The sequence below is a fragment of the Doryrhamphus excisus genome, chromosome 7 (assembly GCF_030265055.1).
Source record: "Doryrhamphus excisus isolate RoL2022-K1 chromosome 7, RoL_Dexc_1.0, whole genome shotgun sequence".
NCBI classification, from domain to species: domain Eukaryota; kingdom Metazoa; phylum Chordata; class Actinopteri; order Syngnathiformes; family Syngnathidae; genus Doryrhamphus; species Doryrhamphus excisus.
The window spans coordinates 11346030-11373979 of record NC_080472.1 but is presented as its reverse complement, the minus strand read 5'-3'; the positions used below and the strand labels follow the sequence as shown (position 1 = coordinate 11373979).

At 39.7% G+C, this 27950-nt stretch overlaps 1 protein-coding gene across 4 annotated transcripts; it reads left to right on the top strand.

Moving 5' to 3' along the window:
- The first annotated feature begins 258 nt into the window (after nt 1-258).
- Nucleotides 259-27755, top strand: galcb (galactosylceramidase b). Of its 4 annotated transcripts, XR_009130409.1 has the most exons (19): nt 259-440; nt 537-605; nt 697-760; nt 1258-1371; nt 1607-1746; nt 3024-3062; nt 15488-15618; nt 18142-18297; nt 18468-18592; nt 19777-19904; nt 20161-20250; nt 20328-20417; nt 20481-20625; nt 21970-22150; nt 22244-22407; nt 22485-22561; nt 24538-25431; nt 26900-26955; nt 27043-27755. XR_009130409.1 is itself a non-coding variant. In XM_058078474.1 (17 exons), exons 1-17 carry the CDS (start codon nt 312-314, stop codon nt 24733-24735), a joined length of 2040 nt encoding a protein of 679 aa, XP_057934457.1. In that variant the 5' UTR covers nt 259-311; the 3' UTR covers nt 24736-26810. The 4 variants fall into 4 exon arrangements, 3 of the variants coding, with proteins under 3 accessions (XP_057934457.1, XP_057934458.1, XP_057934459.1); XM_058078474.1 differs by lacking the exons at nt 26900-26955; nt 27043-27755 and having other exon boundaries at nt 24538-26810; XM_058078475.1 differs by lacking the exons at nt 15488-15618; nt 26900-26955; nt 27043-27755 and adding an exon at nt 3230-3357 and having other exon boundaries at nt 24538-26810.
- The last annotated feature ends 195 nt before the right edge of the window (nt 27756-27950 follow it).

Below are 27950 nucleotides of genomic sequence, written 5' to 3'. Positions count from 1 at the left end.
CATGAACCCCCATCCAGTTTCATTTTTATTTTACGATTGTTAAATAAATAAAATAAAGGTTTATACTCAAGTTAGTTAAACAACAGAAAACCTAGTAATAATACATTAATTTTAAATCATTCACCCGCCGTAATTTAATATTTTGAGAGTATAAATGTTTTGAGACTACTGTGCGCTTTTAAACGTACAACACCGCCCCTAGCGTTTAAGTGTAGAACTGCAGGCAAGCGCTCAACTCCCTGCACATGCGCAGTACAGATCAGGAAGTAGCGAAAGTTGGTTTGTGCCAATTTAGAGCTTGGACGAGCAGAATGTTTGCTCCTTTATTGATATTTTTAAGTTTCTCACTAGATTCCTGTTTTTCACAGACTTATGTATTGAATGACACAGAAGGAGTCGGACTAGTATTTGATGGGATTGGAGGATTAAGTGGTGGAGGGGTGAGTTCATTTCATGTTTTCTAACTTGATAATGATAAACTATAATGCATACATATACAGTATCATACAGTATCACTTAACTCCATATTTATTTAGGCGACAACACGTTTGCTCGTCAATTACGCTGAGCCATACCGCAGCCAGATACTTGACTATCTCTTCAAGGTATATAAACTATAACATAAAGGTAGATCTGAAGTGATTTCACTTGGACAACTGACGCGTCACCCTGTTTTTCCTTTTGTTTTGTATTCAGCCAAGCTTTGGGGCCTCTTTGCACATACTGAAGGTTGAAATAGGAGGAGATGCTCAAACTACCGGTGAGACATGAACTATCAACTACAAGGAACTACAATTCGTGCACTACCGTATTTACGCTGCTCTTTTGGTCTCGAGCAAGAGTTCAAGAGAAGTTGCCGGATGTTGAAGAACCCGGATGTTGTATTCAAAGTAAATGGACAGTTCGGCTTTAAAATAATAATAATAAAAAAACAATTTCCCAATTTTATTTTATGATGTGTTATGTAATATTGTAATATTATATAATAATAGGCAATAAACTTTGGATCAGCGCAGGCATCAAAAGCATACAATTGATTAAGTTTTATATATTTTGTATTTTATTTGCAATATTTGGCAACTACAACCAACATTCATTCCCTCCCCCACCCCCCCTAGGAATAGAAACTAGCTATTCAGCTTGTTGTTACTGTACTTAAAGGGAGCAATGTTATTAAATAAATGAGTCTCATCTTATGACACCCCCTACTCATCATATATTATGTAAAAAAAAAACTGTACTTTTGTCATTTTGAAGACGGGACAGAACCATCGCACATGCACTCTGAGGATGATGAGAACTACTTCCGGGGGTACGAGTGGTGGCTCATGAAAGAGGCAAAGAAGAGGAACCCAAACATCACACTTATAGGTAATACCTGCTGGCCAATATGGCTGTTCCACCATTTCTCTCATGCAGTTGTTTTTGGGCTTGGTTTGTGTTTTTTGACATTTTGCCATTACATGTGTCTTATGAGTGTTTTTAGTTTGGCTCATTTCCGTGTTTGGAGCTTCTGGACGTTGCTGTGTGTTTGCGCCAGGCCACCGTAAATTACGACAGCACCTTCAACAACAGTTAAAGTGTCTTGGTTTGACCTGACATGCAGGTTTGCCCTGGGCATTTCCTGGTTGGGTGGGACGTGGTAAAAACTGGCCCTACGACTTCCCAGACGTCACTGCAGCTTATGTCGTGAACTGGATCCTTGGAGCAAAGCACTTCCATGACCTCAGCATCGACTATGTTGGGGTGAGTCCCTCATTGATTGTGTTGGAAGATGGATGAGTTAAGTCCTGCAAAATTAGTAACGGTACTGTGGCGGTTTCCTCCCACATTCCAAAAACATGCGACTCCAAATTGTCCAGCCACCAGTCCAGGTTGGACCCCGCCTCTCGCCCAAAGACAGCTGGGATAGGCTCCAGCACCGCCCGCGACCCTTGTGAGGATAAGCGGTAGAAAATGAATGAATGAATAGCATCATGCTTATGTCATGCATGCAAAGTTAGTAAAGTAAAAAAAAACGTACATTGTTTTGTCCTGTCCTATATTTTGGAATGCTACAAGTAATGTTAAAATATAAAAAGTATAATATAAACTATATAATATATAATAAAATGAAAATAAAATATAAAAAGTAATATTAAAAAAAAACGTACTACATTGTTTTGTCCTGTCCTATATTTTGGAAAAAATATAAAAAGTATAATATAAAATATATAATATATAATAAAATAAAAAAAATAAAACATGAAAAGTAATATTTAAAAAAACGTTCCTGCATTGTTTTGTCCTGTCCTATATTTTGGAATGCTACAAGTAATGTTAAAATATAAAAAAAGTTATATAAAAAGTATAATATAAAATATATAATAAAATAAAAATAATAAGAAAATAATAAAAAATACAATATAAAAAGTAATATTAAAAAAATGTACCTGCATTGTTTTATCCTGTCCTATATTTTGGAATGCTACAAGTAATGTTAAAATATAAAAAAAGTTATATAAAAATATAATATAAAATATATAATATATAATGAAATAATAATAATACAATAATAAAAATAAAATGTAATATTAAAAAAAAATTACCTGCATTGTTTTGTCCTGTCCTATATTTTGGAATGCTATAAGTAATGTTAAAATATAAAAAAAAGTTACATAAAAAGTATAATATAAAAATACATAATATATAATAAAAAAAATATATATATATATAAAAATAAAATATAAAAAGTAATATTAATAAAAACGTACCTGCATTGTTTTGTTCTGTCCTATATTTTGGAATGCTACAAGTAAATATTAAGTAATTAAAATATTAAAAAGTAATAAATATAATATATATATATATATATATATATATATATATATATATATATATATATATATATATATATATATATTTGTAATAAAAAGTAATCACAAAGCCCAAATATCCCCACACACTTACCGAACACATTCAATTATATATTACAAATGAATAAACATTAAACCTTTATTCCATTTTGCCGTTGTTCTCTTTAGATTTGGAACGAGCGCAACTTTGACAGCAAGTATATCAAGGTAAATGCTCCTTAAACATTTCATGTGACGTATTTGCATGTTTGTTAAACTCAAAGGGAATTGTCTTCTAATGGAGAAAAACAGCCATCAACATTGAGTTTTGTCTCTTGAGACAATATCAGCGGTTAAGATCCCAGCTGGCTTCTTCTTGTGTATTTGTTGGCAAGGTTCTGAGGAACACACTGGATAAAGTTGGTCTAACTGGTGTGGGCATCATTGCAGCAGACGGTGATTGGAGCATTGCCAAATCGATCATCCTTGACCCACACCTTAGTGATGCCATTAAAGTCGTTGGGTAAGTACAGGTAGCTTTTACCGTACTCAAGTAAAAGTAAAAGTCATTTCATCAAAGTCTGCTTTGTGGTTCGGATAACTGCTGAGAGGCACGATGTCATTGAGTTTGTGTAAAACAGCAGAAGTTGAGCTTGGTTTTACACCTAATCCCTTGACCGTAAAAAGTAAGACTCTGCCCATATAATCTGAGACTTGAACTTTTTGTTTTTGGCTGGTTTTCTATCACAAATAAGATCAGGAGTCATTGATTAGTGCAATGTAAAACAATCAGAACAACAAAGGGTTGCAGAAAATCTATCTCGAATATAATGGCCAATAAGCTTGAGTGTTCCCAGTGATCAGCGAAATATTGCTTAAAGTGGCCGTATTATGCTTTTTCCACTTATCTGACCTATGAACAGGGCTCTACATTAAAAACAAAAATTATTTGCCCATGGGGAATCCTTAAGGCAGGGGTCTCAAACTCAATTTACCTGGGGGCCACTGGAGCTAGGGTCTGGGCGAGGCTGGGCCGCATCAGGTTTTCCAAAAAAAAAAAAAAAAACGCATTTATTAAAAACAAAAAAATGAATAAACGTTGCTTTGGTTCCAATTTTCTACAAGAAAAGCTCTGATAAAACATTCCACTGTTCTCAAATATCTTAATTTTTATTTTTCTACACAAAATAAGATCAAGAATAAAGAAAATCAATCAATCTGTAATAAATAAATATAATGATAATAAAACGGCAAATAATTAAAAATTGAGAAACCACATATAGTTGGTGGGTAGACAAATGATTTTTTTCAGATTAAAATGAACAAAGCATTATTAGAGCCCTGTAGACATGACAAAACACGACTATAGTCACATTTATACTCTTTTTATTTACAACATATTGCGCAACTGCAGGGTCTTGAGACACATGCTAACTCGCAAACTAGAGAGCTAGCGACCTAAACGGTAGCCTTCAAGTTATTTCCTTTCAACTTAAAAAGCCAAAAACTTACCACTTCCACACGGATAGGGAGGATAACTATTAACAGTTATTTAACCTTTAACATGAACATGAATCAAACGTAATAATTTTGTCTGGGTACATGATACCATACAGCATCCATATCAAACTTGCGCGGGCCGCACTAACATTAAACTTTCATATCAAGGCGGGGGCCTCAAACGGCCACATTTGGCCCGCGGGCCGCGTGTTTGAGACCCCTGCCTTGTTTAGGAGGCACTGTTTCATCACTTTTTGCTGTTTTCCTTCACAAGTTGTTGAAGAATTAGACCATGTTGGCAGGGACGCCATGATAGATGTTTTCCTAGTCAAACCATCGCTGATTGGTTGATCGCCAACAAGAACGGGTGTGGGTAAAACGCGGACCGCGGTCTAAATAAACGATTCTGATTGGTCCGTTTCAAGATTTGCAAGGATTGGTTTGCAAATTACCACCGGAATTACGCAGTCCGTGTTTTACCAACACCCAACAAGAACCGCTTTTAAAAAAACTCTTGGCAGTATGGCAGTTTTTTTTTTCCCTAAAACCGACCCAGACTTCCCTATATGGGTGTGCCTGGGTACAAGCTATAGGCCTGCCCTGTGTTTTGTCTTGGGAGTGTGGCCAATCACAGTGGAGTGGGTGCGCCCGGAGCTGGGCCGTGGCTGGAATCAATTCAAACTAACCTTTTGGGGAAAGCCGAGGAAACACAGCAGGAATAGGTGCAGGTTCTGGAAGGTCTGGCAAGCCTTTTATGCGGGTTATTGTGTGTACCTGCTCTATAGGAGTCCACAACTCAATACAAAAGGACGGAAATGAGCAGAATAGTCCCGCTTAAGGCCACAAAGGAACAAACAATAACAATCTAGAAAAGAGAGAGGAAAAAGTAGTCAGAAACAGGAAGTGACCAAAATAAGAGCATGCTGGCATGCAGACCATGACACTGCTTCTAAAATCGAACAAAGGTTCAGCGTTCTAACTGCCATCGTTTATCAAAGTGTCTTTCTTTTGTGACACTACCTTCAATAATGGATTACGGATTATGTCAGATGATACTTTAGGGCAGCTCAAGCAAGTTTCGAAGGAACTTTTACTGTGTACTTGTGACTTTCATCAGAGACACAAGGAGAATAGGCAATGATAAAGGACTTTTTGAACCTCTGTAATCGTTTTATGCTTTTATTCAGACTTTATGACCTTTATGTAACGGCTCATAAAAACCATGGCCACACCGTTTAGAGTTAAACAGGAGAGATTTCTATCATTATCATATCAACATAAATACATAGAAAAATCTACAGTTATTGCATGTGATATCGGTATCGGCCGATCTCACTCATGGATTATTGCTGTCAGATTTATTTATTTGGTGCTAACATTTTTTAGGCTTGTAGCTAATTATGTTAAAATAATAGTTATAAAAATAAAATATAAAAAGCAATATTGAAAAAAACGTGCCTGCATTGTTTTGTCCTGTCCTATATTTTGGAATGCTACAAGTAATGTTAAAATATAAAAAAGGTGATATAAAAAGTATAATATAAAATATATAATATATAATAAAATAAAATAAAAAATAATAATAAAATAATAAAAATAAAATATAAAAAGCAACATTAAAAAAAACGTACCTGCATTGTTTTGTCCTGTCCTATATTTTGGAATGCTACAAGTAATGTTAAAATATAAAAAAGTTATATAAAAAGTAGAATATAAAATATATAATATACAATACAATAATAATAAGAAGAAAATAATAAAATATAAAAAGCAATATTGAAAAAAACGTACCTGCATTGTTTTGTCCTGTCCTATATTTTGGAATGTTACAAGTAATGTTAAAATATAAAAAAGTTATATAAAAAGTATAATATAAAAATACATAATATATAGTAAAATAAAAATAATAAAATAATACAAATAAAATATAAAAAGTAATATTAAAAAAATGTACCTGGGGAGACACTCAGTTAACAATGTACGCCGCTTAACCAATCTGATTGATCATTCTATCATCCATAATTTGGAAACCACAATCGTCTCACTAGACGCTGAAAAGGCATTCGACAGAGTTAACTGGAAATTTCTCTTTGCAACCCTACAGAAATTTGGCTTTGGCGAGTCATTTAGAACGTGGATCCAAATATTATATAGCACCCCGAAGGCCTCCGTTCGAACCAATAATCTGATCTCTCCAGAATTCACTTTACAAAGAGGTACTAGGCAAGGTTGTCCACTCTCCCCCTCATTGTTTGCTATCTTTATTGAACCTCTTGCAGCTGCTATTCGACAACATGGAAATATTAAAGGGATCCAGACAACAAATGTTCATCATAAGATAAGCCTTTATGCTGATGATGTGTTACTCTTCCTAAAAAACTCACACTTCTCACTTCACCAAGCTATCACACTCATCAATAACTTTAGCACCTTCTCGGACTACTCTATTAACTGGTCTAAATCCATAGTATTGCCCATTAATTTCGTTTTCCAGAGCACCCCCTCTATACCACTGCGTTCAGGGAATATCAGGTATTTGGGCATCAACATTTCCTCCAATCTGTCAGACCTGATCAGCTTGAATTATACCCCACTGTTGAAATCGATTGAGGATGATCTTGAACGTTGGAGAACTTTGCCGATCTCTCTTATGGGCAGAGTGTCCACTGTGAAAATGATGATATTACCAAGGATCAATTATCTGTTCTCTATGATCCCAACCAAACCATCTATAACTTGGTTTAAGTCATTAGACTCATATATAAATAAATTTCTTTGGAAAAATAAGCCAGCACGAATAAGCCTAAAAACATTACAAAAATCTAAAGAATGTGGGGGCTTAGAACTGCCAAATTTCTCCAATTACTTCCTGGCAAATAGGCTACAGTATATCTTAAAATGGATAAAACCTAACCCCTTGGATCAGTTATGGCTAGACATTGAACAATCATTTAGCCAAGAAATCCCCATCTTTAACTTACCTTTCATAAGTCAAATCCTTAGGAAACACGATTGTTTTAAAAGCATAAATATTAAAACCACTCTGACAGCTTGGTGGGAATTTTTAAAAATAACCAGGTCCTCGCTCAATCCTTGCCAGTACACTCCGATCTGGAATAACCCTGATATATTGCTTAAAAAAAAACCCTTGGATTTTACAACATGGCATGACAAAGGAATAAGTTGCTTGGAAAATATCATAAGGGGGGGAAAGTTTGTGTCATTCACTTACCTTGTTACACAGTATGGGTTAAGCCAGAATACATTTCTTGAATACTCACAAATTAAATCCATAATTAGAGCTAGGTTTCGTAACATATCTTGGGAAAGCTATCCCACCATTGACCAATTCTTAAACATATCCGCTCCCCAAACATTATCCAAGTTGTACATTCTTTTGTCAAAGTGTGACAACACCGTTGGGGTCCCAGTCTCCAAATGGAACCTAGATTTATCTACAAGCTGTGACCCTGAGTTCTGGAAGCAAATATGCCTTAATTCGTTCCGTTTAATAAAAAATCCCAACCTACAGTTGGTTCAGTTCAAAACCATTCATAGAGTACACTACACAGGGCAGAGAATGTTTAAAATGGGTCTAACCGACTCCAACATCTGTGTATACTGCCCAGATCATGTAGTAGATGATTATTTACACTCCATGTGGGCATGTGCCCCCATTAGTAATTTCTGGCAAGCAGTGTGCGAGGACCTTTCTTTGGCACTTGGGACCTCTATTCCTTCCTCACCTGTATTATGCTTGTTGGGTGATCTTTCTACAGTCAACGTAGAAACAAATCACACACAACTCCTCATCACAGCGTTAAGCATTGCCAAGAAAACCATTCTTATCAATTGGAAATCCAAAAAAAAACTGAACATAGCCTCTTACAAAAATCTTCTGTTAGATCATATAGCAATTGAGAGAATGTCTGCTGAATCCAAAGAACAACTGTCAGAATTTCAATCTATATGGGCTCCAATAATTAATCTCTTAAATTAATCTCTTTTTGTAATTCTCGAAGGGCTGAGTGTGCCTGTCTCTGCCCCTGGCGGTCTCGTTCCTCTGGCTTGGGGCATGGTCTTGGTCGCCGGGTTGCCCTGGCGTCTGGGGGGTGAGCGGGTGGGTGCCGTGTATCTCTGTCCCTTCCTGCTGGGCTGACCCCCTGGAGGTTCAGGTGGGGGTTGGTGGGGGGCTGTCCGGATCTGGGGATGGGGCGTGGGTGGGGTGGTGGTGGTCGTCCCGGGGGTGGTGCAGGCCGTCCCTCGGGGTGGTGGGTAGACGGGGAGCCGCATCCTGTGGGTGGTGGGCGCCTGCTGCTGCTGGGGGGGGCCTGTGTGCGTCCGGTGGCGCTGGTTCCTCCGCGGCCTCCCTCGCCCCTGGGGGTGGGCCGGGTTTGCCCTGGGTGCTCTGGCCTGGCTACTGTGTGGGACCGTGGGGTGTGGGCATGGGAGGCTTTGGCCCTGCCCTTGGTGTGGGCACGGGTGGTTATACCCCGCTGCCCTTGCAGAGCCTTCCCTCTTAGGTATGTACATGGCTATATATGTGTGTGTGTAGGTATGCATGTATATATTTATTATTATCATATCTAAAATAGTTAAAAGATCTAAATTATTGGAAAATATATTTTATATAAATTATTATATATTAAGTATCAATAGTAGTATCATTATTATACATACATAACTATCAATAAATATTATTATTATTACTATTATTGTTATTATTATTATTATTGTTATTATTATTATTATTATTATTATTATTACTACTATTATTATTATGGTTACTATTATTATTATTATTATCAATTACTTTACTTTATTTTTATTTATTTATTTATTTATTATTATTTTTTTTTATTATTTTTATTCTCAATTTTAATTTTTGTGTATGGTAGGTGTATGGCCCCGGGTGGGGCGCCTGGTAAGCTCATACGGGAGGGGGGGTCTCGTTTGTGCAGCTTGGGCTCTGGGTGGGGAGGTGCGGTGCTGGGGTGGGGCATTACCTGCTTCCCTCCCCTCGGTGGAGGGATGGCTGGGTTGTGGTGGATGTGGGGCGGGCGGGTGGGGGGCTGGCTGTGGGTGCGTGGGTAGCGGGGCGGATAGCGGTGGTGGTGGTGCTCTGCGCGGCGTGGGCCGGAATTAGCGGGGGGCTTGCTTGGGGGGCGGGGTGGTGGGCTCTGGGTCGTGGGGGGGGCCTCGACCAAGGGTTGGGGGGTGGGGCTGGCCGGTGGCTCACGGGCGGCCCCTGCTATTTGCCGGTGTCTGGTTGGCCCCTTCTGTCTCCGGTCTGGTGGCGGTCTTCCCGCCTCCGGGGTGTCCTACTTGGCGGGTCCGTGGGTGGATGGGAGATATGGTGGAGACGGGTCGGCGCTGTGGTGGAGGGTGGGACTGGGGGGGGCATTCACTTTTTGCGGCTGTTGGGGTATCGTCTGCCTGGTGGGCTCTGCTGCCTGGTGTGTGTGTCTCTGTCCCGCCCTGGCACTCTTGGCTCACGAGCCCGGGGGGTGGGGTTGGGCTCTTCCCCATGCGGGTCCCGGTTCTCCTGCGGTCTCTGTGGTGTCACTCCCTGGGCTGCCATGGTGACGGATGTGTTGCCGGGGCGCGGTTCCTGCTGTTCTGGTGGTTGTAGGAGCAGCCTCGGGGCGTGTGGTTTGTCCGCGGCTCCTGGTGGTCCGGGGGTGGCATAGCTGGCTCAATCTCTGGTGGGGCCCTCCGGGGGGGAGCTGGCAGGCCGGACTGGCCGCCACGATGGGCTGGGTGGGGCCCGTGGTTGGTCCTGTGGCCCGGGGCTTGCTCCGGGCGGCTGGCTTGCCCGGCTCGGTTGGCCGGTAGTGCGGGGTGGGCGTGTGTGGGGCCCCGATCCTCCCTGCTGCACTGCACCACCTCACATACATGTAGGACTTTGGGGGGTGGCCTGCAACTGGTTTTGCCGGGGGCGAAGGGTTTCCTTGCGGATGCCCTTTTGTCCTCGGCATTCCTCTGGCTGGTCACCCTTCAATTTTAACCGCACCTTAGACACTCAGTTCTGGGGGGGGGTCTGGGCAGGCAGGGGACCCACCATTGCTCAGCTTCCTTCCACACACACACACACACATACACATACACCACACACATAGGTCAGCCCTATGGGACAGGCCTATTTTTAATTGCACTATCTACACAATACCATCTTCACACACACAGGTGTAGCGGGCTGGACCGGAGAGCCTACTGCCTACCCCCGCGATTGGCCCGCTGGCTGCTGGGGCTTGGCGGCTCGCTCGGGGTGCCCTGGGCTGCAGGATATTTTGGTCTGGTCTGCCTGGCCTTCCTGGGGGTCCCGCTGGAACCAGCTGACGCCGGGGCTTGCCCTGGTGTCATGGTTGGCGCTACCTCCCTGGATCTGTCCTGGGTCGCGGGCGCCAACGTGCCCTCGGGGGGGCGTTCACCGGCCTCCAGGCAGTGGGGTCCGCGCTGCTGGTGGCCTGAAGTCTACGGTGGTGGCTTGGGGTTGTTGCGCTGTGGTGGCTGCTGCGGGGACCGGGCTGTGTGTTGGGGGGAGACCTGATCCTGCTCGTGGGTACGGGGGCCGGGGTGGCGTGTGGGGATGGGGAGCATGCTCCTCGGGGTGGGGCCTGCTGGGGGGGCGGTGCTCTTTCGGGCGTTTGGGTGTCTGCTGCCACTGGTCCTATGCTCTGCCGCATCGCTGTCCCTGTCTTTGCCCATCCCCAGTCTTGCCTTAGGGCTCGTCGGGGATGGTTCTCCGGTACGTGGGCGGAGCGCTGCTGGTTCTGGGGGCGGGGGGGGCTGGCCCTCCCGGTGGATGGTGGGGTCCTTCGGGGGCCTTGCGCTGGTCTTAACTCCTCGGCTCTGGTGCGTGGCCTCCCCGTGACTTGGAGCTATGGCTCTCCCTCACGGGGGTGAGCTGCCCGGTGGATGTCGGCCGGCGCAGTGGAGCGCCTCACCACTCGCCTGCTCGCCCCCTCCGCTTGCTCATGTGCGGGCCTCCTCCCCTCGCCCGCTCCTTTGTCTGCCACACTGCAGTAGCCCTGATGCCGTGGTCGAGGGGAGTCTGGGGGTGCTATGCCTTGGCGGTCCGTACCTCCCTGGGCTCGGGGCCTGGTTGTGGGTCTGGGACCCCTGGGTCCCCCACCCTGTGATGCCCCGGACACCCCACCCGGGGACGTCCACAGCATGTGTGTGTATTGAGTGGATGGGGTGTGCATGTGTCTGAGTTTATTTTATGTATTTATTGTTTTAAATACTTAGATAATTAATGATTAGTTTTATTATAATTATATATATATGTATATATATATGTATATGTGTGGATGTGTATGTGGGTATATGGCCATGTAGATATACGGGGGGGGGGGGCTCTGCGGGGGTCTGGCGTAGGGTGTTCCATCTCAACCGCCCGGTCCTCCATGGGGCAGTGTGCCCGGGCCTCTTCTGTCCTGGCCGGGGCGGTCCTATGTCGGTGGTCGGGCCTGGGGTTACCTGGGGCGGGCCGGGTTCTGCTTCCTGGGGGTGTGTGGGGGGCGGGAGGCGGTGCCTCCGGCCGTGGACGGGCTCCCTTCCGGCCGGCAGGGACGCCCCTGTGCCCACGGGTGTGTGGCCTTCGATGCCCTTCTGCCCTAGTAGGGTATGGTCTCCCGCTGGTCTCGGGGGTGCGGCTCTCCTCCGGCCTGCTGGCGCCCTGTTGCCGGTTGGGATTGCTCCTCCATGGCCTCTTGCTGGTCTCTTCGGGGAGTTGCTTCGGGGGCGGGTCTTGGGGAGTCGGCCCTGGCTTTGCCCACACCCACGGGGCCGGAGGATCTCTGGCGGTGGGGGCTTGACCTGGCTGCGCGGGGCGGGGTTTGCTGGGTGGTAGAAGGCAGTCTCTCTCCTTTTGTCATTCTCAGTGACAATTACACATTCACACACTCGCATTCACATACACAACACACCTCCATATGGGCACTCACAGCACATGGGTGCTTCTCTATACAATCTACTCTCTTATCCCTGATGTTTATATAGTATTGGTATGCTATTATTACAGTAATAATGATGCCAAGCAATGAGATTTTAATTACTGTAACTGTATGGTTGCAATTGTGTTTACTATCATGGGTCATGTCCTCATTGTTACTATTGCTATTGGTAAGTTGGACTGTTTCATTCCACTGATATCATCTCCAGTGTGACCCTTAGCCATCATTGACATTTAACTGTTCTGTTTGTCACTGTTGTTGTTTTGGGAATTCTTGTTGCTGCTGTTTTTGTCTCTCCCTCTACTGCCCCCCCCCCCCCCCCCGACCCCACCTTTCTCTTCTCTCTTCTTCTTTTCTGTTCTTCTTCTTGCTCCGGTCCGGTCGCCCCAAATGGCATAACAAAGACATCAAATAACGGCAAATAAAATTTCATGGTACAGGGAAGTTGTAGCCAACACCTTTCCTGACACAGAGCAAATCTGTCTAGCATGTAAGGGCATTTAGATCAACAATACTATCTGCCCCAATGGCTGGACGGGACAAAAAAAAAAAAAAAAAAAAAAAAAAAAAAAAATGTACCTGCATTGTTTTGTCCTGTCCTATATTTTGGAATGCTACAAGTAATGTTAAAATATAAAAAAGGTTATATAAAAAGTATAATATAAAATATATAATATACAATAAAATAAATAAAAATAATAATAATAAAATAATTAAAATAAAATATAAAAAGCAATATTAAAAAAACGTACCTGCATTGTTTTGTCCTGTCCTATATTTTGGAATGCTACAAGTAATGTTAAAATATAAAAAAGTTATATAAAAAGTAGAATATAAAATATGTAATATACAATAAAATAAAAATAATTATAAGAAGAAAATAATAAAATATAAAAACCAATATTAAAAAAAACATACCTGCATTGTTGTGTCCTGTCCTATATTTTGGAATGCTACAAGTAATGTTAAAATATAAAAAAGTTATATAAAAAGTATAATATAAAATATATAATATATGATAAAATTCATTCATTCATTCATTCATTCATTCATTTTCTACCGCTTTTCCTCACGAGGGTCGCGGGGGGTGCTCGAGCCTATCCCAGCTGTCTTCGGGCATAAGGCGGGGTACACCCTAGACTGGTCGCCAGCCAATCACAGGGCACATATAGACAAACAACCATTCACACTCACATTCATACGTATGGACAATTTGGAGTTGCCAATTAACCTAGCATGTTTTTGGAATGTGGGAGGAAACCGGAGTACCCGGAGAAAACCTACGCATGCACGGGGAGAACATGCAAACTCCACACAGAGATGCCCGAGGGTGGGATTGAACCCTGGTCTCCTAGCTGTGAGGTCTGCGCGCTAACCCCTAGACCATGATAAAATTTAAAAAATAAAATATAAAAAGTAATATTAAAGAAAAAAAATGTACCTACATAGTTTTGTCCTGTCCTATATTTTGGAATGTTACAAGTAATGTTAAAATATAAAAAGTAGAATATAAAATATATAATATACAATAAAATAAAAATAATAATAATAAGAAAATAATAAAATATAAAAAAAAACGGACCTGCATTGTTGTGTCCTGTCCTATATTTTGGAATGCTACAAGTAATGTTAAAATATAAAAAAGTTGTATAAAAAGTATAATATAAAATATATAATATATGATAAAATTTAAAAAATAATATATAAAAAGTAATATTAAAAAAAATGTACCTACATAGTTTTGTCCTGTCCTATATTTTGGAATGTTACAAGTAATGTTAAAATATAAAAAAATTATATAAAAAGTATAATATAAAAATACATAATATATAGTAAAATAAAAATAATAAAATAATACAAATAAAATATAAAAAGTAATATTAAAAAAATGTACCTGCATTGTTTTGTCCTGTCCTATATTTTGGAATGCTACAAGTAATGTTAAAATATAAAAAAGCTATATAAAAAGTATAATATATAATAAAATAAAAATAAAAATAAAATATACAAATTATAAAAGTAATGTTAAAATATAAAAAAGGTTATATAAAAAGTATAATATAAAAATACATAATATATAATAAAATAAAAATAATACAAATAAAATATAAAAAGTAATATTAAAAAAAGTAACCTGCATTGTTTTGTCCTGTCCTATATTTTGGAGGCTTGTAGCTAATTATGTTAAACTACAGTCACCCGCTGATGACATCATGAGCAGGCGACCGGGCAGACTGCCGCTTCCTGTTTCCATGTGTTAGCTAATAGGATGCTAACAAGGATGTTTTGTGATTAAAAATACATTGGACTTGTGCATTGTATTAGTAACACAGGAAAAACGACTTTCACAGTCAGAATATCAATACCTTGTGTACAAATGGTGCTTTATAAACTTTGTTTGTGAAAAAGCACACCATAGCTAAATAAACCAACAGTTAATCTCCACCTATTGTTACATACGGTAGTTTTGGCCTAAGGTTCCAATGCTGGGAAACTGGGGCTTGATTGACATGTGCATGTAAGTCAATGTCCCCCTAAATGTGACCATATCTTCAACTAGACTTGTTTACACTATTTGCCCATTGTTATTGATAAGAATATTCTGATATTTCCCCCAGTGTGCATTCTAATAGATGCTACAAGTAATGTTAAAATATATTTTAAGAAGTACAATATAAAATATAGAATAAAATATTATTAATAATAATAAAAAGAACGTACCTGCATTGTTTTGTCCTGTCCTATATTTTGGAATGCTACAAGTAATGTTAAAATATATTTCAAAAAGTAATATAAAAAGTACAATATAAAATATATAATAAAATATTATTAATAATAATAATAATAATAATAATAATAATAATAAAAACATACCTGCATTGTTTTGTCCTGTCCTGTATTTTGGAATGCTACTAGTAATGTGCATTCTAATAGATGCTACATATGGCAGATACGTAACTAATTTCTAGTTTTCTAGTAACTAGTAACTAATTTCTAGTAACTAGTTTCGAGCAACATTTAGAAACAGGCTTAAAGCCTGTCATCCATGTTGGTTATGTACCTGTTCCTTCCCATCTTCTCCCTACCACCAACATTGTTCCAATGCAAGAGCTAATGAACTAGATCGATTGTTCTCAAACGTTAATATCGTAATATCGTCTCCTCTCCATTCATGTGACTGTGTGTCCATCCCAGCTGCTGCGATACACTCTGGATAAAAGCGGCCTGGAGAATGTCAGGATCATAGCCAGTGACAACCTGTGGGAGCCCATTGCCTCGGCCCTCCAGCTCGACCCTGAGCTCAGCAGGGTTGTAGATGTGATTGGGTAAAGTGTTATCTTTGTCTTCAATGTAATATGTGTCGTGAAATTCATCTTCCGCATCTCCGAAACACAGAATAGTCAATCGCAGAGGAGCACCTAACAATCGACCAACGCTAAAAACACGTTTTTATTTCAAGGGAATGATGGTGACGTGGTGTCCTTGGGGCTTCGGTGCTATCCTGAAGTATTAGTATAGAACAGGGGTTCCCAAACTTGACCAACTTGAAAATCTAAAAAAGGTCTGCGACCCACCTTTGTCCGGAAAAGTACATTGACGAAATGCTGCATTCTCACTTATATTAATATTATATTAATAATAATGATAATAATGATAATAATGATAATAATGATAATAATGATAATAATGATAATAATAATAATAATAAATATATATAATAATATATAAATATAATAATATTTCCCACACTTTGGGAATCACTGGTGTAGACAGTTACAGCACTAATAATAATAATAATAAAATTAATACATATATAATAATAATATAATAAATAATAATAAAATTAATACATAATAAATATATAATAAATAAATATAATAATATTTCCCAGACTTTGGGAATTACTGGTGTAGACAGTTACAGCAATAATAATAATAATTATTATATTATAATAATAAATAATAAGAATAATAAGAAATTATAATAAAATTAATACATAATACATATATAATAATAATAATAATATAATAATAAATAGTAATAAAATTAATACATAATAAATATATAATAATATATAAATATAATAAATAAATATAATATTTCCCACACTTTGGGAATCACTGGTGTAGACAGTTACAGCAATAATAATAATAATTATTATTATTATATAATATAATAATAATAATAAAATTAATACATAGTAAATATATATAATAATAATAATATATAAATATAATAAATAAATATAATAATATTTCACACACTTTGGGACTCACTGGTGTAGAAAGTTACAGCAATAATAATAATAATAATAAAATTAATACATAATAAATATATAATAATAATAATATAATAATAAATAATAATGCAATTAATACATAATAAATATATAATAATAATATATAAATATAATAATATTTCCCACACTTTGGGAATCACTGGTGTAGACAGTTACAGCAATATGAGGCCAAAGAGCAACATTTTATCTTGTATTTCCAGGTAGTAACATCTGGATAAGTATCCACTTAGAAGATACAGTGGAACTTTAGATAGTGTCCGCCTCGGTTAGTGTGTTTTTTGGTTATTGTTGAAAATCTCCATAAAAGTTTTGCCTGGATTTCCGTACATTTTCCCGGTAGCGTACAATACAACCCACGTCTTGTCACGTTATCAATACACTGTGTGAGTCCAACTGTGTTCTTAATGTATCTTGATCACAAAACAAAACAAATTTTGGGCAAACTTCAGCGTACCTTCCTATTTTTCTTGCTAATGAGTGGCTGTAGCCACTCTACTTTTGTTCATGAAGTCTTCCATGAGCAGGAGATGGTGAGACCTTCATGCGCCATCAGTTGTGCTCAATAGGTTTTATTATTTCTTGTATATCCTTGAAGGTAAGTATAGATCAGTTGCTAACACAAAGGCCTAGAGCAGGGGTCTCAAACTCAATTTACTTGGGGGCCACTGGAGCTCTGGTCTGGGTGAGACTGGGCCGCATCAGGTTTTCCAAAAAAAAAAAGCATTCATTAAAAACAAAAAAATTTAAAAACTTCGCTTTGGTTCCAATTTTCTACAAGAAAAGCTCTGATAAAACATTCCACTGTTCTCAAATAACTTTTTATTTTTCTACACAAAATAAGATGAAAAATAAATAAACAAATCAAGAATAAAGAAAATCAATCAATCAGTAATAAATAAATATAATAATAATAATAAAAGGGCAAATAATAAAAACTTAAGAAACCACATATAGTTGGTGGGTAGACAAATGATTTTTTTCAGATTAAAATGAACAAAGCATTATTAGAGCCCTGTAGACATGACAAAACACGACGATAGTCACATTTATACTCTTTTTATTTACATAACATAACATATTGCGCAACTGCAGGGTCTTGAGACACATGCTAACTGGCAAACTAGAGAGCGAGCGACCTAAACGGTAGCCTTCAAGTTATTTCCTTTCAACTTAAATAGCCAAAAACGTACCACTTCCACACGGATAGGGAGGATAACTATTAACAGTTTTTTAACCTTTAACATGAACATTAATCAAACGTAATAATTTTTCTGGGTACATGATACCATACAGCATCCATATCAAACTTGCGCGGGCCGCACTAACATTAAACTTTCATATCAAGGCGGGGACCTCAAACTAGTGTCTTGCGGGCCACATTTGGCCCGCGGGCCGCGTGTTTGCGACCCCTGGCCTAGAGGACCGTAGCATAGCGACATGTCACAGAGATCCTACTTTCATGAGCTGACACATGGTTGGCCGCCGTGGGCTTTAGAGTTTGATATGCTGGCTGTTTTCAAGATAATAAGAATTGTGATTGCCCCATTAGGGCCCACTACCCGGGCACGACTACTGTGATGGAGGCCCTGAAGACCGGGAAGAAGCTGTGGTCCTCGGAGGACTACAGCACGTTCAACGATGATGTGGGAGGAGGTTGCTGGGCTCGCATTCTAAACCAGAACTACGTCAATGGATTCATGACTGCGTGAGTACTTTGGACCTTCAGATGTCGTTTGAGTTGTAATGGAAGTCTGACCTTATACATAAAGCAAGCGACATGATCACCTAAATCCATCACACTATACTCACTCGGAACACATGAGGAACATATACTAGTAGATGGCGGTCATAAAAACATACTGTCTTCTGTTACAGTACCATTTCCTGGAATCTGATTGCCAGTTACTACGAGGAACTGCCGTTTGGCAGGGATGGACTTATGACCGCTGAGGAACCCTGGAGTGGCAACTACGTTGTGGAGTCTCCTATCTGGATTACAGGTATCAAACTTATAAAAACCCAGTCATACTAGGGAGGATCACATCTAGTATGAAGAATGAGACTACACATTTCAGCGGTTGGCAAGACATTGCGTCAAGTGGAAATTCAAATGACACAATAGGAGGTTGAGGGCTGCGTTTGAATATACCAGAGTTTATATGAATATTAGGGTGCATCAAAAAACACAATTATTGAATTTTGATATGACTGGGTACTAAAAGTGTTCCAATATGTGTAGAAACAACACATACAAAATATTTTTCCAATACATGATTATTTAGGGGTGCCACCATAGATCTGTTTTTGTGGAATAAAATGGTGAACAGTGCTTACTGGTCGCCATGGAGATTTGAGGTCAGCAAAGACTCTGAAGTGATCTTTATGTTTTTGTTTGTATTTATACTCCTATTACATATTACTACCAAATTTGTGGTTTTGTCTTTGTAATTTGAATGATTTGTAGTCATATTTCTAGGTATTTAGCGCTCATTGCCTCTACTGTACAGTTTGCTAATAACAGTTAGCTAATAGCAGAGCAAGCCTAACATCAACAACAGTAATATATAGTAGACAGTATTACTAATGCCTCATATTTATTGAGAGTAGTACTGTAGTCCTACATAATCTGATATACACTTGTCCAATTATTATTTTAGACACTGTTTAGTGCTCATTGCCTCTACTGTAGCTAACATTAGCTAGCTATAGTTTGCTAATAACAGTTAGCTAATAGCAGAGCAAGCCTAACATCAACAACAGTAATATATAGTAGACAGTATTACTAATGCCTCATATTTATTGAGTGTAGTACTGTAGTCCTACATAATCTGATATACGTACTTTGATAACCCTATAGAAAATGATGCTGTATAGAAGTTCATTGTACTCAACATTTCCAGGTCAACTTTTTGGCAATTAGACTAGAAATTGCACATTTTCCGAAATTTTACAAAAGTTTATGTGTGAGTTGGCACCCCTAAATCTCAATGGATTTCCTCAAAACTTTGCAAAAGACATTTTTATGTTCATTAGAAAAAAATGGAATACCAGCCAAAATGATATTATGAAATAAAAATGTCCCATTCAAATTTGATGCACCCTAATTGAATATAGAAATGACTAGTTAGACTGATATCTGATACCTGAGTCACTATAGTGGTGATTATTCTTTCTTCCCGTGTAGCCCACACCGCACAATTCACCCAGCCAGGATGGACCTACCTGAAGACTGTTGGACATTTGGCCAAAGGTGGAAGTTATGTAGCGTTGACGGACGGGAAAGGAAATCTCACAATTGTCATTGAAACCATGGCGAGTATCATTTTGGAAGTTGTCGTTAAATCCTTGTTTTTTGGTTTGGTATATTGTATTAAGGATCAACCAATACATCGGCCGGCCAATTTATCGAATGTCAAATATTGTCAATTAATTGGATAATCATGGATTGATTGTGGTTTTCAAGGTTTCTGTGCGTATAATATTTGAAAAATAACTTTTCACCAGCTACTCAGGAACATCCTGGAACAAAAACTGATTTAATTAGATTTTCTCATGATGTTCTTTGCAGAAGCATGATCATTCCTTATGCATACGACCTCCACTTGCTCCATACAACGTGACCTCTCAAACTGCAACCTTCCGTCTGAAAGGATCTTTCGTAAGTTGCCTACAGCCGCGGCTGGAGTAAAATACAGACGCCGAAACCTAAAGTTAACATCTTTTTTTTTTTGTCAGTCAGTCATCAAGGAGTTGCAAGTATGGCAGTCTCAGTTTAACTTCATGACGAAAAAGCCATCATTTTTTAAGCATCTCAGTCCACTGCAGGTAGATAATTGATCCGGTGACTGCTGTGACATGTCAACTGATGTCATGTGACCTATATGGCAGATTTCAGATGGAGAATTCACCCTAAATCTGGCTGAAGATGAGGTTTACACCCTCACCACAGTTCCTACAGGACGGAAAGGGAGCCACCCAGATCCGCCTGCCTCCTCCCCGTTCCCACGACGCTATGAGGATGACTTTAATGTCCGTAAGTAAGGTTTTTGTTATGAAAAGAGACATTTCCAAACTAGGAATAAAGTATGCATATCGTCAGACTTTAGGAGTGTCATAACAACAATGTGTTAACAATATGATAAATATTATAAATACAACAATACAAGACAATATAGCAACATCCACACATTGTTTTTTTCCCTTTTTATGACATCCAATCGTAAGAGTAGGGAATCAGACAGCTTCACATGGAGCTCGGACGGCAGAGAACGACAGGGATTTTAGTTCTAGTTTAGCACACTTATGGTAATGGTAATGGTTTAATTTCATTTGAACATGCATCAGATTCCAATTGAGTGCATCCCATAATCAGTTCCCAGTTCCACATGTCCAAAAGGAGTAGGAAGAAGCAAAGCTTATTAAATCCTACCCCTTCATCTGGTACTTTTACAATCAGTAACTGTTACATTTGTTCACTTCCTGCTTTCTTAATATTATTAAAAAAATAACTTTTTTAAATTAATTATTTTTTTATTATTAGAATTATTAATATATATATATATATATATATATTTTTTAATTATTTATTTATTTATTTATTTATTTTTTGTCACATACCAAAGTACTCAGTGATATGAGCATCCAATGCCATAATGGGTACCATAGTGCGTGTCAATATAGTGATATATATAGCACATCATGACTGGTTCAAGACTCTTCATCCTTGTATTTAGCAAACATCAACTGCTTGTATTGTTTCTTGAATTGGCTCATCGTTGTGCATTGTTTGATTTCCTTACTCAATCCATTCCATAGTTTGATTCCACATACTGAAATGCTATGGCTAGCATAACGTAGTCCTAGCATAGAAGTGTTTCAAATGTACTTCTTCCCTGAGATCATATTTCTCCTCTCTTGTAGAGAAGTATTGGATGACATTTTTAGCTAATTGCTTATTTTTAGCATTATGCATTATTTTAGCTGTTTGAAGATGAACTATATCAGCAAGTTGAAGTATTTGTGATTTTACAAATAAGGAGTTAGTATGTTCTCTGTAGGCGGCATTATGAATTATCCTTACTGACCTTTTTTGCAGTACATTTAGCAAGTGAAGACTGAAGATGCTTTTATAGTTACTATTACCCCATTACTTACGTACTTTCAACATAATGTTGACTGAAGGCCAACCATTAGTGGAAGTTTTGTGCTGGGTGATGCAGATCTATATTTGGGTCTTAGCATTTACTCCTACTGGTGGCTTAGCCCTGGCTTCTCCTTGGCACCATCACTAGCCACCAGCTGGGCTGGACTGCACTTGTTTACCAGGAAGATGTGCACACTTCCTGTCCCTCACACCATGTGTATTCACATTCTATAGGAGAGGCTCCCTTCTCAGAAGCTCCAAACTTTGCTGACCAGACCGGGGTGTTTGAATACTACATCAACCTGACTGATCCTGGACCTCACGTTTTCACTCTACGCCAGGTTCTGACCCAGCGTCCCATCACTTGGGCAGCAGATGCAGACCAGACTATAAGCGTTATAGGAGACTATGAGTGGTATGCTGATATTACGTACTATATTCAAGTGCCTTATGCTTTCATTTAATTGATGTGAAGCTCTTTCACATGTTTACTGTTGTGTTGTTTCAGGCAGGATGTGACTGTGACATGTGATGTCTTCATGGAGACTGTCAAGACCGGAGGTGTTTTCATTGCAGCCAGAGTGGATAAAGGAGGGCAGTCCATCCGTAGCACCAAGGGAATATTTTTCTGGGTCTTCGCAGACGGCACATACAAAGTCACCAATGATCTCGGTCTGTCATATTATCATCAAATAGCGGAAAGTAAAAGATGAGAATTGTTGTATGTGTTTGTCTTCTCATGTCCATAGCTGGGCTAATCATACTGGCCGAAGGACAGTCTGGCACACAAGCAGGGGATTGGCACACACTATCGCTCAATGTGCAGGTAAGTGACATTGATGGACCGTGGAATTCATATGCGGGGTCGTCTTTTATTGCGTGAAGGTTATCAATGTTGTGACAATGTTGTATTCTCGTGTTAAGATCATGAGGTTTGCATGATTGGAAGTGAGCACTGAAAGTGGCACACCACTAACCAAAAATGTTCCAAAATGTCACCACGACCTCACACGTGCATCAATAAGTCTATAGGAGGAACAAGCTAGGTGTTGCCACACGGACCAATATTACATTGCTATGCCAGTCTTTACACCACAGACACTCCACAGTAGCCATGTTTTTACATCACCACTTTTACTCTTTCCCAATGACCTTTCGGGAAACAATGGTATCCATGGAAAGGAATATTCCAATCTCTTGTCTACATGCGCCGTGAAAATCAAACAGAATAGTCAAGAGGGCATGCCCAGTAAAACGTAAACATCAACATCACGTGATACCGACTTCCCCGAGTTTTTCTTTCACTTGTTGGAATAACTCCGTATTGCCAGTTTTTCGTCTGTCCAGTCTTGAAATTTAGTTTGAATCAAAAACAAACTTTGCTTAGTCCAGTGCCGATTGCTGGCCTCCATTTTTTAAAAGTGAAGAACGTCTGGATCTGCGTGTTACGTCATATCTGAGCATGCGCTGAAAGAACGCACCCGGGATCAATTTAAACAGGAAAAGATCAAATTCAATCTTGCTAATATTTTATAATTAAACTCGGGACATGTTTTATATAGATATATATTTTATTTTTTAATAAACTGCACTTGTGAATAAAGTATAGAAGGGTTTAGATCAGGGGTCTCAAACTCAATTTACTTGGGGGCCACTGGAGCTCGGGTCTGTGTGAGACTGGGCCGTTTTTTCCCCCCCAAAAAACAAAAAAAAACCGCATTCATTAAAAACAAAAAAAATAAAAAAAACTTTGCTTTGTTTCCAATTTTCTACAAGAAAAGCTCTGATAAAACATTCCACTGTTCTCAAATATCTTACTTTTTATTTTTCTACACAAAATAAGATGAAAAATAAATAAACAAATCAAGAATAAAGAAAATCAATCCATCAGTAATAAATAAATATAATAATAATAATAAAAGGGCAAATAATAAAAAGTTAAGAAAGCACATATAGTTGTTGGGTAGACAAATGATTTTTTTCAGATTAAAATGAACAAAGCATTATTAGAGCCCTGTAGACATGACAAAACACGACTATAGTCACATTTATACTCTTTTTATTTACAACATATTGCGCAACTGCAGGGTCTTGAGACACATGCTTTAGCGACCTAAACGGTAGCCTTCAAGTTATTTCCTTTAAACTTAAATAGCCAAAAACTTACCACTTCCACACGGATAGGGAGGATAACTATTAACAGTTATTTAACCTTTAACATGAACATGAATCAAACGTAATAATTTTTTCTGGGTACATGATACCATACAGCATCCATATCAAACTTGCGCGGGCCGCACTAACATTAAACTTTCATATCAAGGCGGGGGCTTCAAACTAGTGTCCTGCGGGCCACATTTGGCCCACGGGCCGCGTGTTTGAGATCCCTGGTTTAGATTCTGTTTCACAGATGGCGCTAATGCATACAAAAGCTGCTTGCCAACCGCCAATAAACAACAGAAGAAGAAAAACACCAGGAAGAAGAAGGCACCCTGACAACTTTCCGTTTGAGCGGGTACAAGATACCTCAGTCGGATTGGTTAAAGGAATATTCCATCCCTGTTCAATTCTTTCCGTTTGAGCAAATAAACCAAAGTGAATTGGAATATTTGGGTCCATGTACGTATACTATTGACATAATGGCTGTTGACATAATATTTGCAAATGATGATTAATAAATGTTAATTATAAAAAGTGATATTGGATAATTCCTCACGGCGCACCTGACGGGTGCACTAGTGTGCTGCGGCACAGTGGTTGAAAATCACTGGTGTCAATAATCCCAATTCTTCTTCTCTACAGGGCCAGTTTGCATCCGGTAAGCTGAATGGTAATCCAGTATGGAGGACGGCTTTGGCACCGACACCCAAGAATGGCTGGGCTGCCGTAGGAACACGCTCGTTTGAGCCGGCTCAGTTTGATAACTTTGCTGTAGAGGCAGTGACGCAAGATTCCCTTCAATCTAGCAGCCCTCAAATTATAGCGGTGCTTCCCAAATAGGGGGGGGGGGGGGCGGCGTGAGTTGCACTGAGTACTTTCAACGTTCCTGCAGACCTGCCAACATGTACAAGTTGTTAGTACTCAACATGCTTCGTATGCTTCACAGTTTTGGCTTCAGTGTGTACGGTACAGATACGTAAATATAGATGTCACATTCCCAATATTTCTCATCTTGAAAACATTTGTATCTGAAAATAATTCACAAGCACTGCATTCATTTGTGACTAAATAAATCTACAATTGTGATCGGAAATCCACTCGCGTTTGGCAGTCGAGTGGTTAGCGCGCAGACCTCACAGCTCGGAGACCAGGGTTCAATTCCACCCTCGGCCATCTCTGTGTGGAGTTAGCATGTTCTCCCCGTGCATGCGTGGGTTTTCTCCGGGTACTCCGGTTTCCTCCCACATTCCAAAAACATGCTAGGTTAATTAGCCACTCCAAATTGTCCATAGGTATGAATGTGAGTGTGAATGGTTGTTTGTCTATATGTGCCCTGTGATTGGCTGGCCACCAGTCCATGGTGTACCCCGCCTCGCCCGTCTTGCCCGAAGACAGCTGGGATAGGCTCCAGCACCCCCGTGACCCTCGTGAGGAAAAAGCGGTAGAAAATGAATGAACACCAGGAACCTCCAAAGTAGAACAAAGTCCAAGCCGTCCAATAGGAGTTTGGCTGCCAAGCACCAATCATAGGTTGAGGTGAGTCCAACTACATGAAGCGCTACTCTTGGGGGGGGGATAATACCAACTTCCAATTTATTGGTGGGTCTATGTGCCCACCTTCCGTGACCGGATGAAGAAGTGGCTACAGCGAGCTAAAAGCCAAGTTTGTCAAGTCAATGTCCGACACAGTCAGGGAGTGACTTATTCCACTGTAGCATCCAGCATCCTTTCCAATCGTGTGATATAATCAACCAAGCGTCCATATTCTTCCTCCCTCCTTTATTAGACCCACCGTGGTAAGGCAATTTCCATCAAGTACAATTCCTTATTTACATTTTCGTAGTTTGAACATAGAAAACTTGTTTACAACATGGATAAGAAACTAAAAAAAATGGCGATGAACTGAAAAAGATGACTCTGAGGTTGGAAAAATCGGAACAGAAGATGGATGAGCACGTTCGAACCCTAATGAAGGAGATGACAGATTTGAAAGACGCATATAAAAAATTAGAAGGGAGTCAGACAAACATAAAAAAAGAAAATGAGAAGGACAAAATAATTCAGGAGCTGAAAAATACAATCGACGACATGGATCAGAATACAAGGATGAACAAACATAATAGTGACGGGGCTGAAGATCAGACCCAGGTCTTATGCCAGGGCAGCCAGGAACAGCGAGGAAGCAGACGAAATGAAAGGTGAGAGAAGAAATGGTCACACTAAAAAGATGCTTTGATGATAATAGATTGTCCTTGAACCTAAATAAAACTAAAATCATGCTGTTCGCTAACAGCAGAAAGGACACGCACCAGCAAATACAAATAGACGACGGTGTGGACATTGAAAGGGTGAAGGAAAATACATTTCTGGGCATCACAATAGATGAAAATATGAGCTGGAAACCTCATATTACAAATATACAACATAAGGTGGCCAGAAATATTTCAGTATTGAACAAAGCAAAATTTGTTCTCAATCAGAAATCACTCCACACTTTATTGTTCTCTGGTTCTACCATATCTTACTTATTGTGTGGAAATATGGGCTAATAACTATAAAAGCAATCTTCGCTGGCTAAATGTACTGCAAAAAAGGTCAGTAAGGATAATTCATAATGCCGCCTACAGAGAACATACTAACTCCTTATTTCTAAAATCACAAATACTTCAACTTGCTGATATAGGTCATGGTTCGTGATAAAATAAATTAAATTAAATTAATACTTAAATCATATTAGGAAAGCAGGAAGTGAACAAATGTAACAGTTAGTGATTGTAAAAGTACCAGATGGAGGGGTAGGATTTAATAAGCTTGGCTTCTTCCTACTCCTTTTGGACATGTGGAACTGGGAACTGATTATGGGATGCACTCAACTGGAATCTGATGCATGTTCAAACGAAATAAAACCATTACCATTACCATTACATGTGTTTTATAGTTATTCTTATGGAATATTGTATGATTGAATGCTTCTCAACTTGTTTTTATTTCCTTGTTAAAACAGGAGTTTGATGCAGCCGATCGCACAAGCTGCATTGATGATGTATTTGCTCTTGCGAGGTAAAGTACTAAAGTACCCATTCTAATGGTGCAGTAGTACCATTAGTAGACCTGCATTCTGGAAGGTCAATGTTTGGACTCGCTCAGGGCAGACATCATCGACTACGGCCACGCCTTCAACCTCACCATGTATCTGACCAATGAGACCGACTACATCGTATGGGATCGAGTGGCGTCCTCCATCGCGTACGTTCGAGACATGCTGTCCGCCAATGCTGGTCTCAGGTGGGTTAGCAAAGACCTTTCTTTGGTTTCGTATGTGTACTCGAGGAATCCCTCATTTATCACAGTTAACTGGTTACAGGCCAACTGTGATAAGTGAAGTTCCACAAAGTAGACTGAAGTGGCGGGGTACACCGTGGATTCCGTCGCCAGCCAATCATAGAACACTTAAGTGTCTCCAATTAATATGCATATTTCTGGAGGGTGGGACGAACCGGAGTACCTGAGAAAACCCACGCATTCAGACATGCAAACGCCCCACAGAGATCCCCAAACAGAATTACGGATCCAGATCTTCCAGAGCTCCTAACTATATGGCCAAGATGCCAAACACTGAGGGCTCGTTCAAGCACACAACTGTCAGGTTCAAACTCCTGTGACACTTGTAAAAACACTTAAATATAGAAATACAGAAGAGACAGACAACAATATTCAAAGTTTCTCGCAGCGAGGAGAGTGAAACCACATACCCAGTGACATGCCGCTCCACTCTGAATATGCAGTTCACACTCCTCTCCTTTTATTCTCTTTCGGGGGTCCCTACTACATGGTCGTGCAACTCTAAGGCGGGGGTGGAGAAGACAGTTGCACGAGCTGTATTTGTTTGTCTATGTGTGTGTGTGTATGTGAGAGCAACTACTTTTAATGTTTTATGAGTTCTTATCTTAACACATTCTTGCAGGATTAACATGAGCATCTGCAGAGTCGCTGTTGGTGCATCCAGGCACCTCCAGGACCTGGGGGTCACTGGGGGGTCTCTGATCAGGGTCACG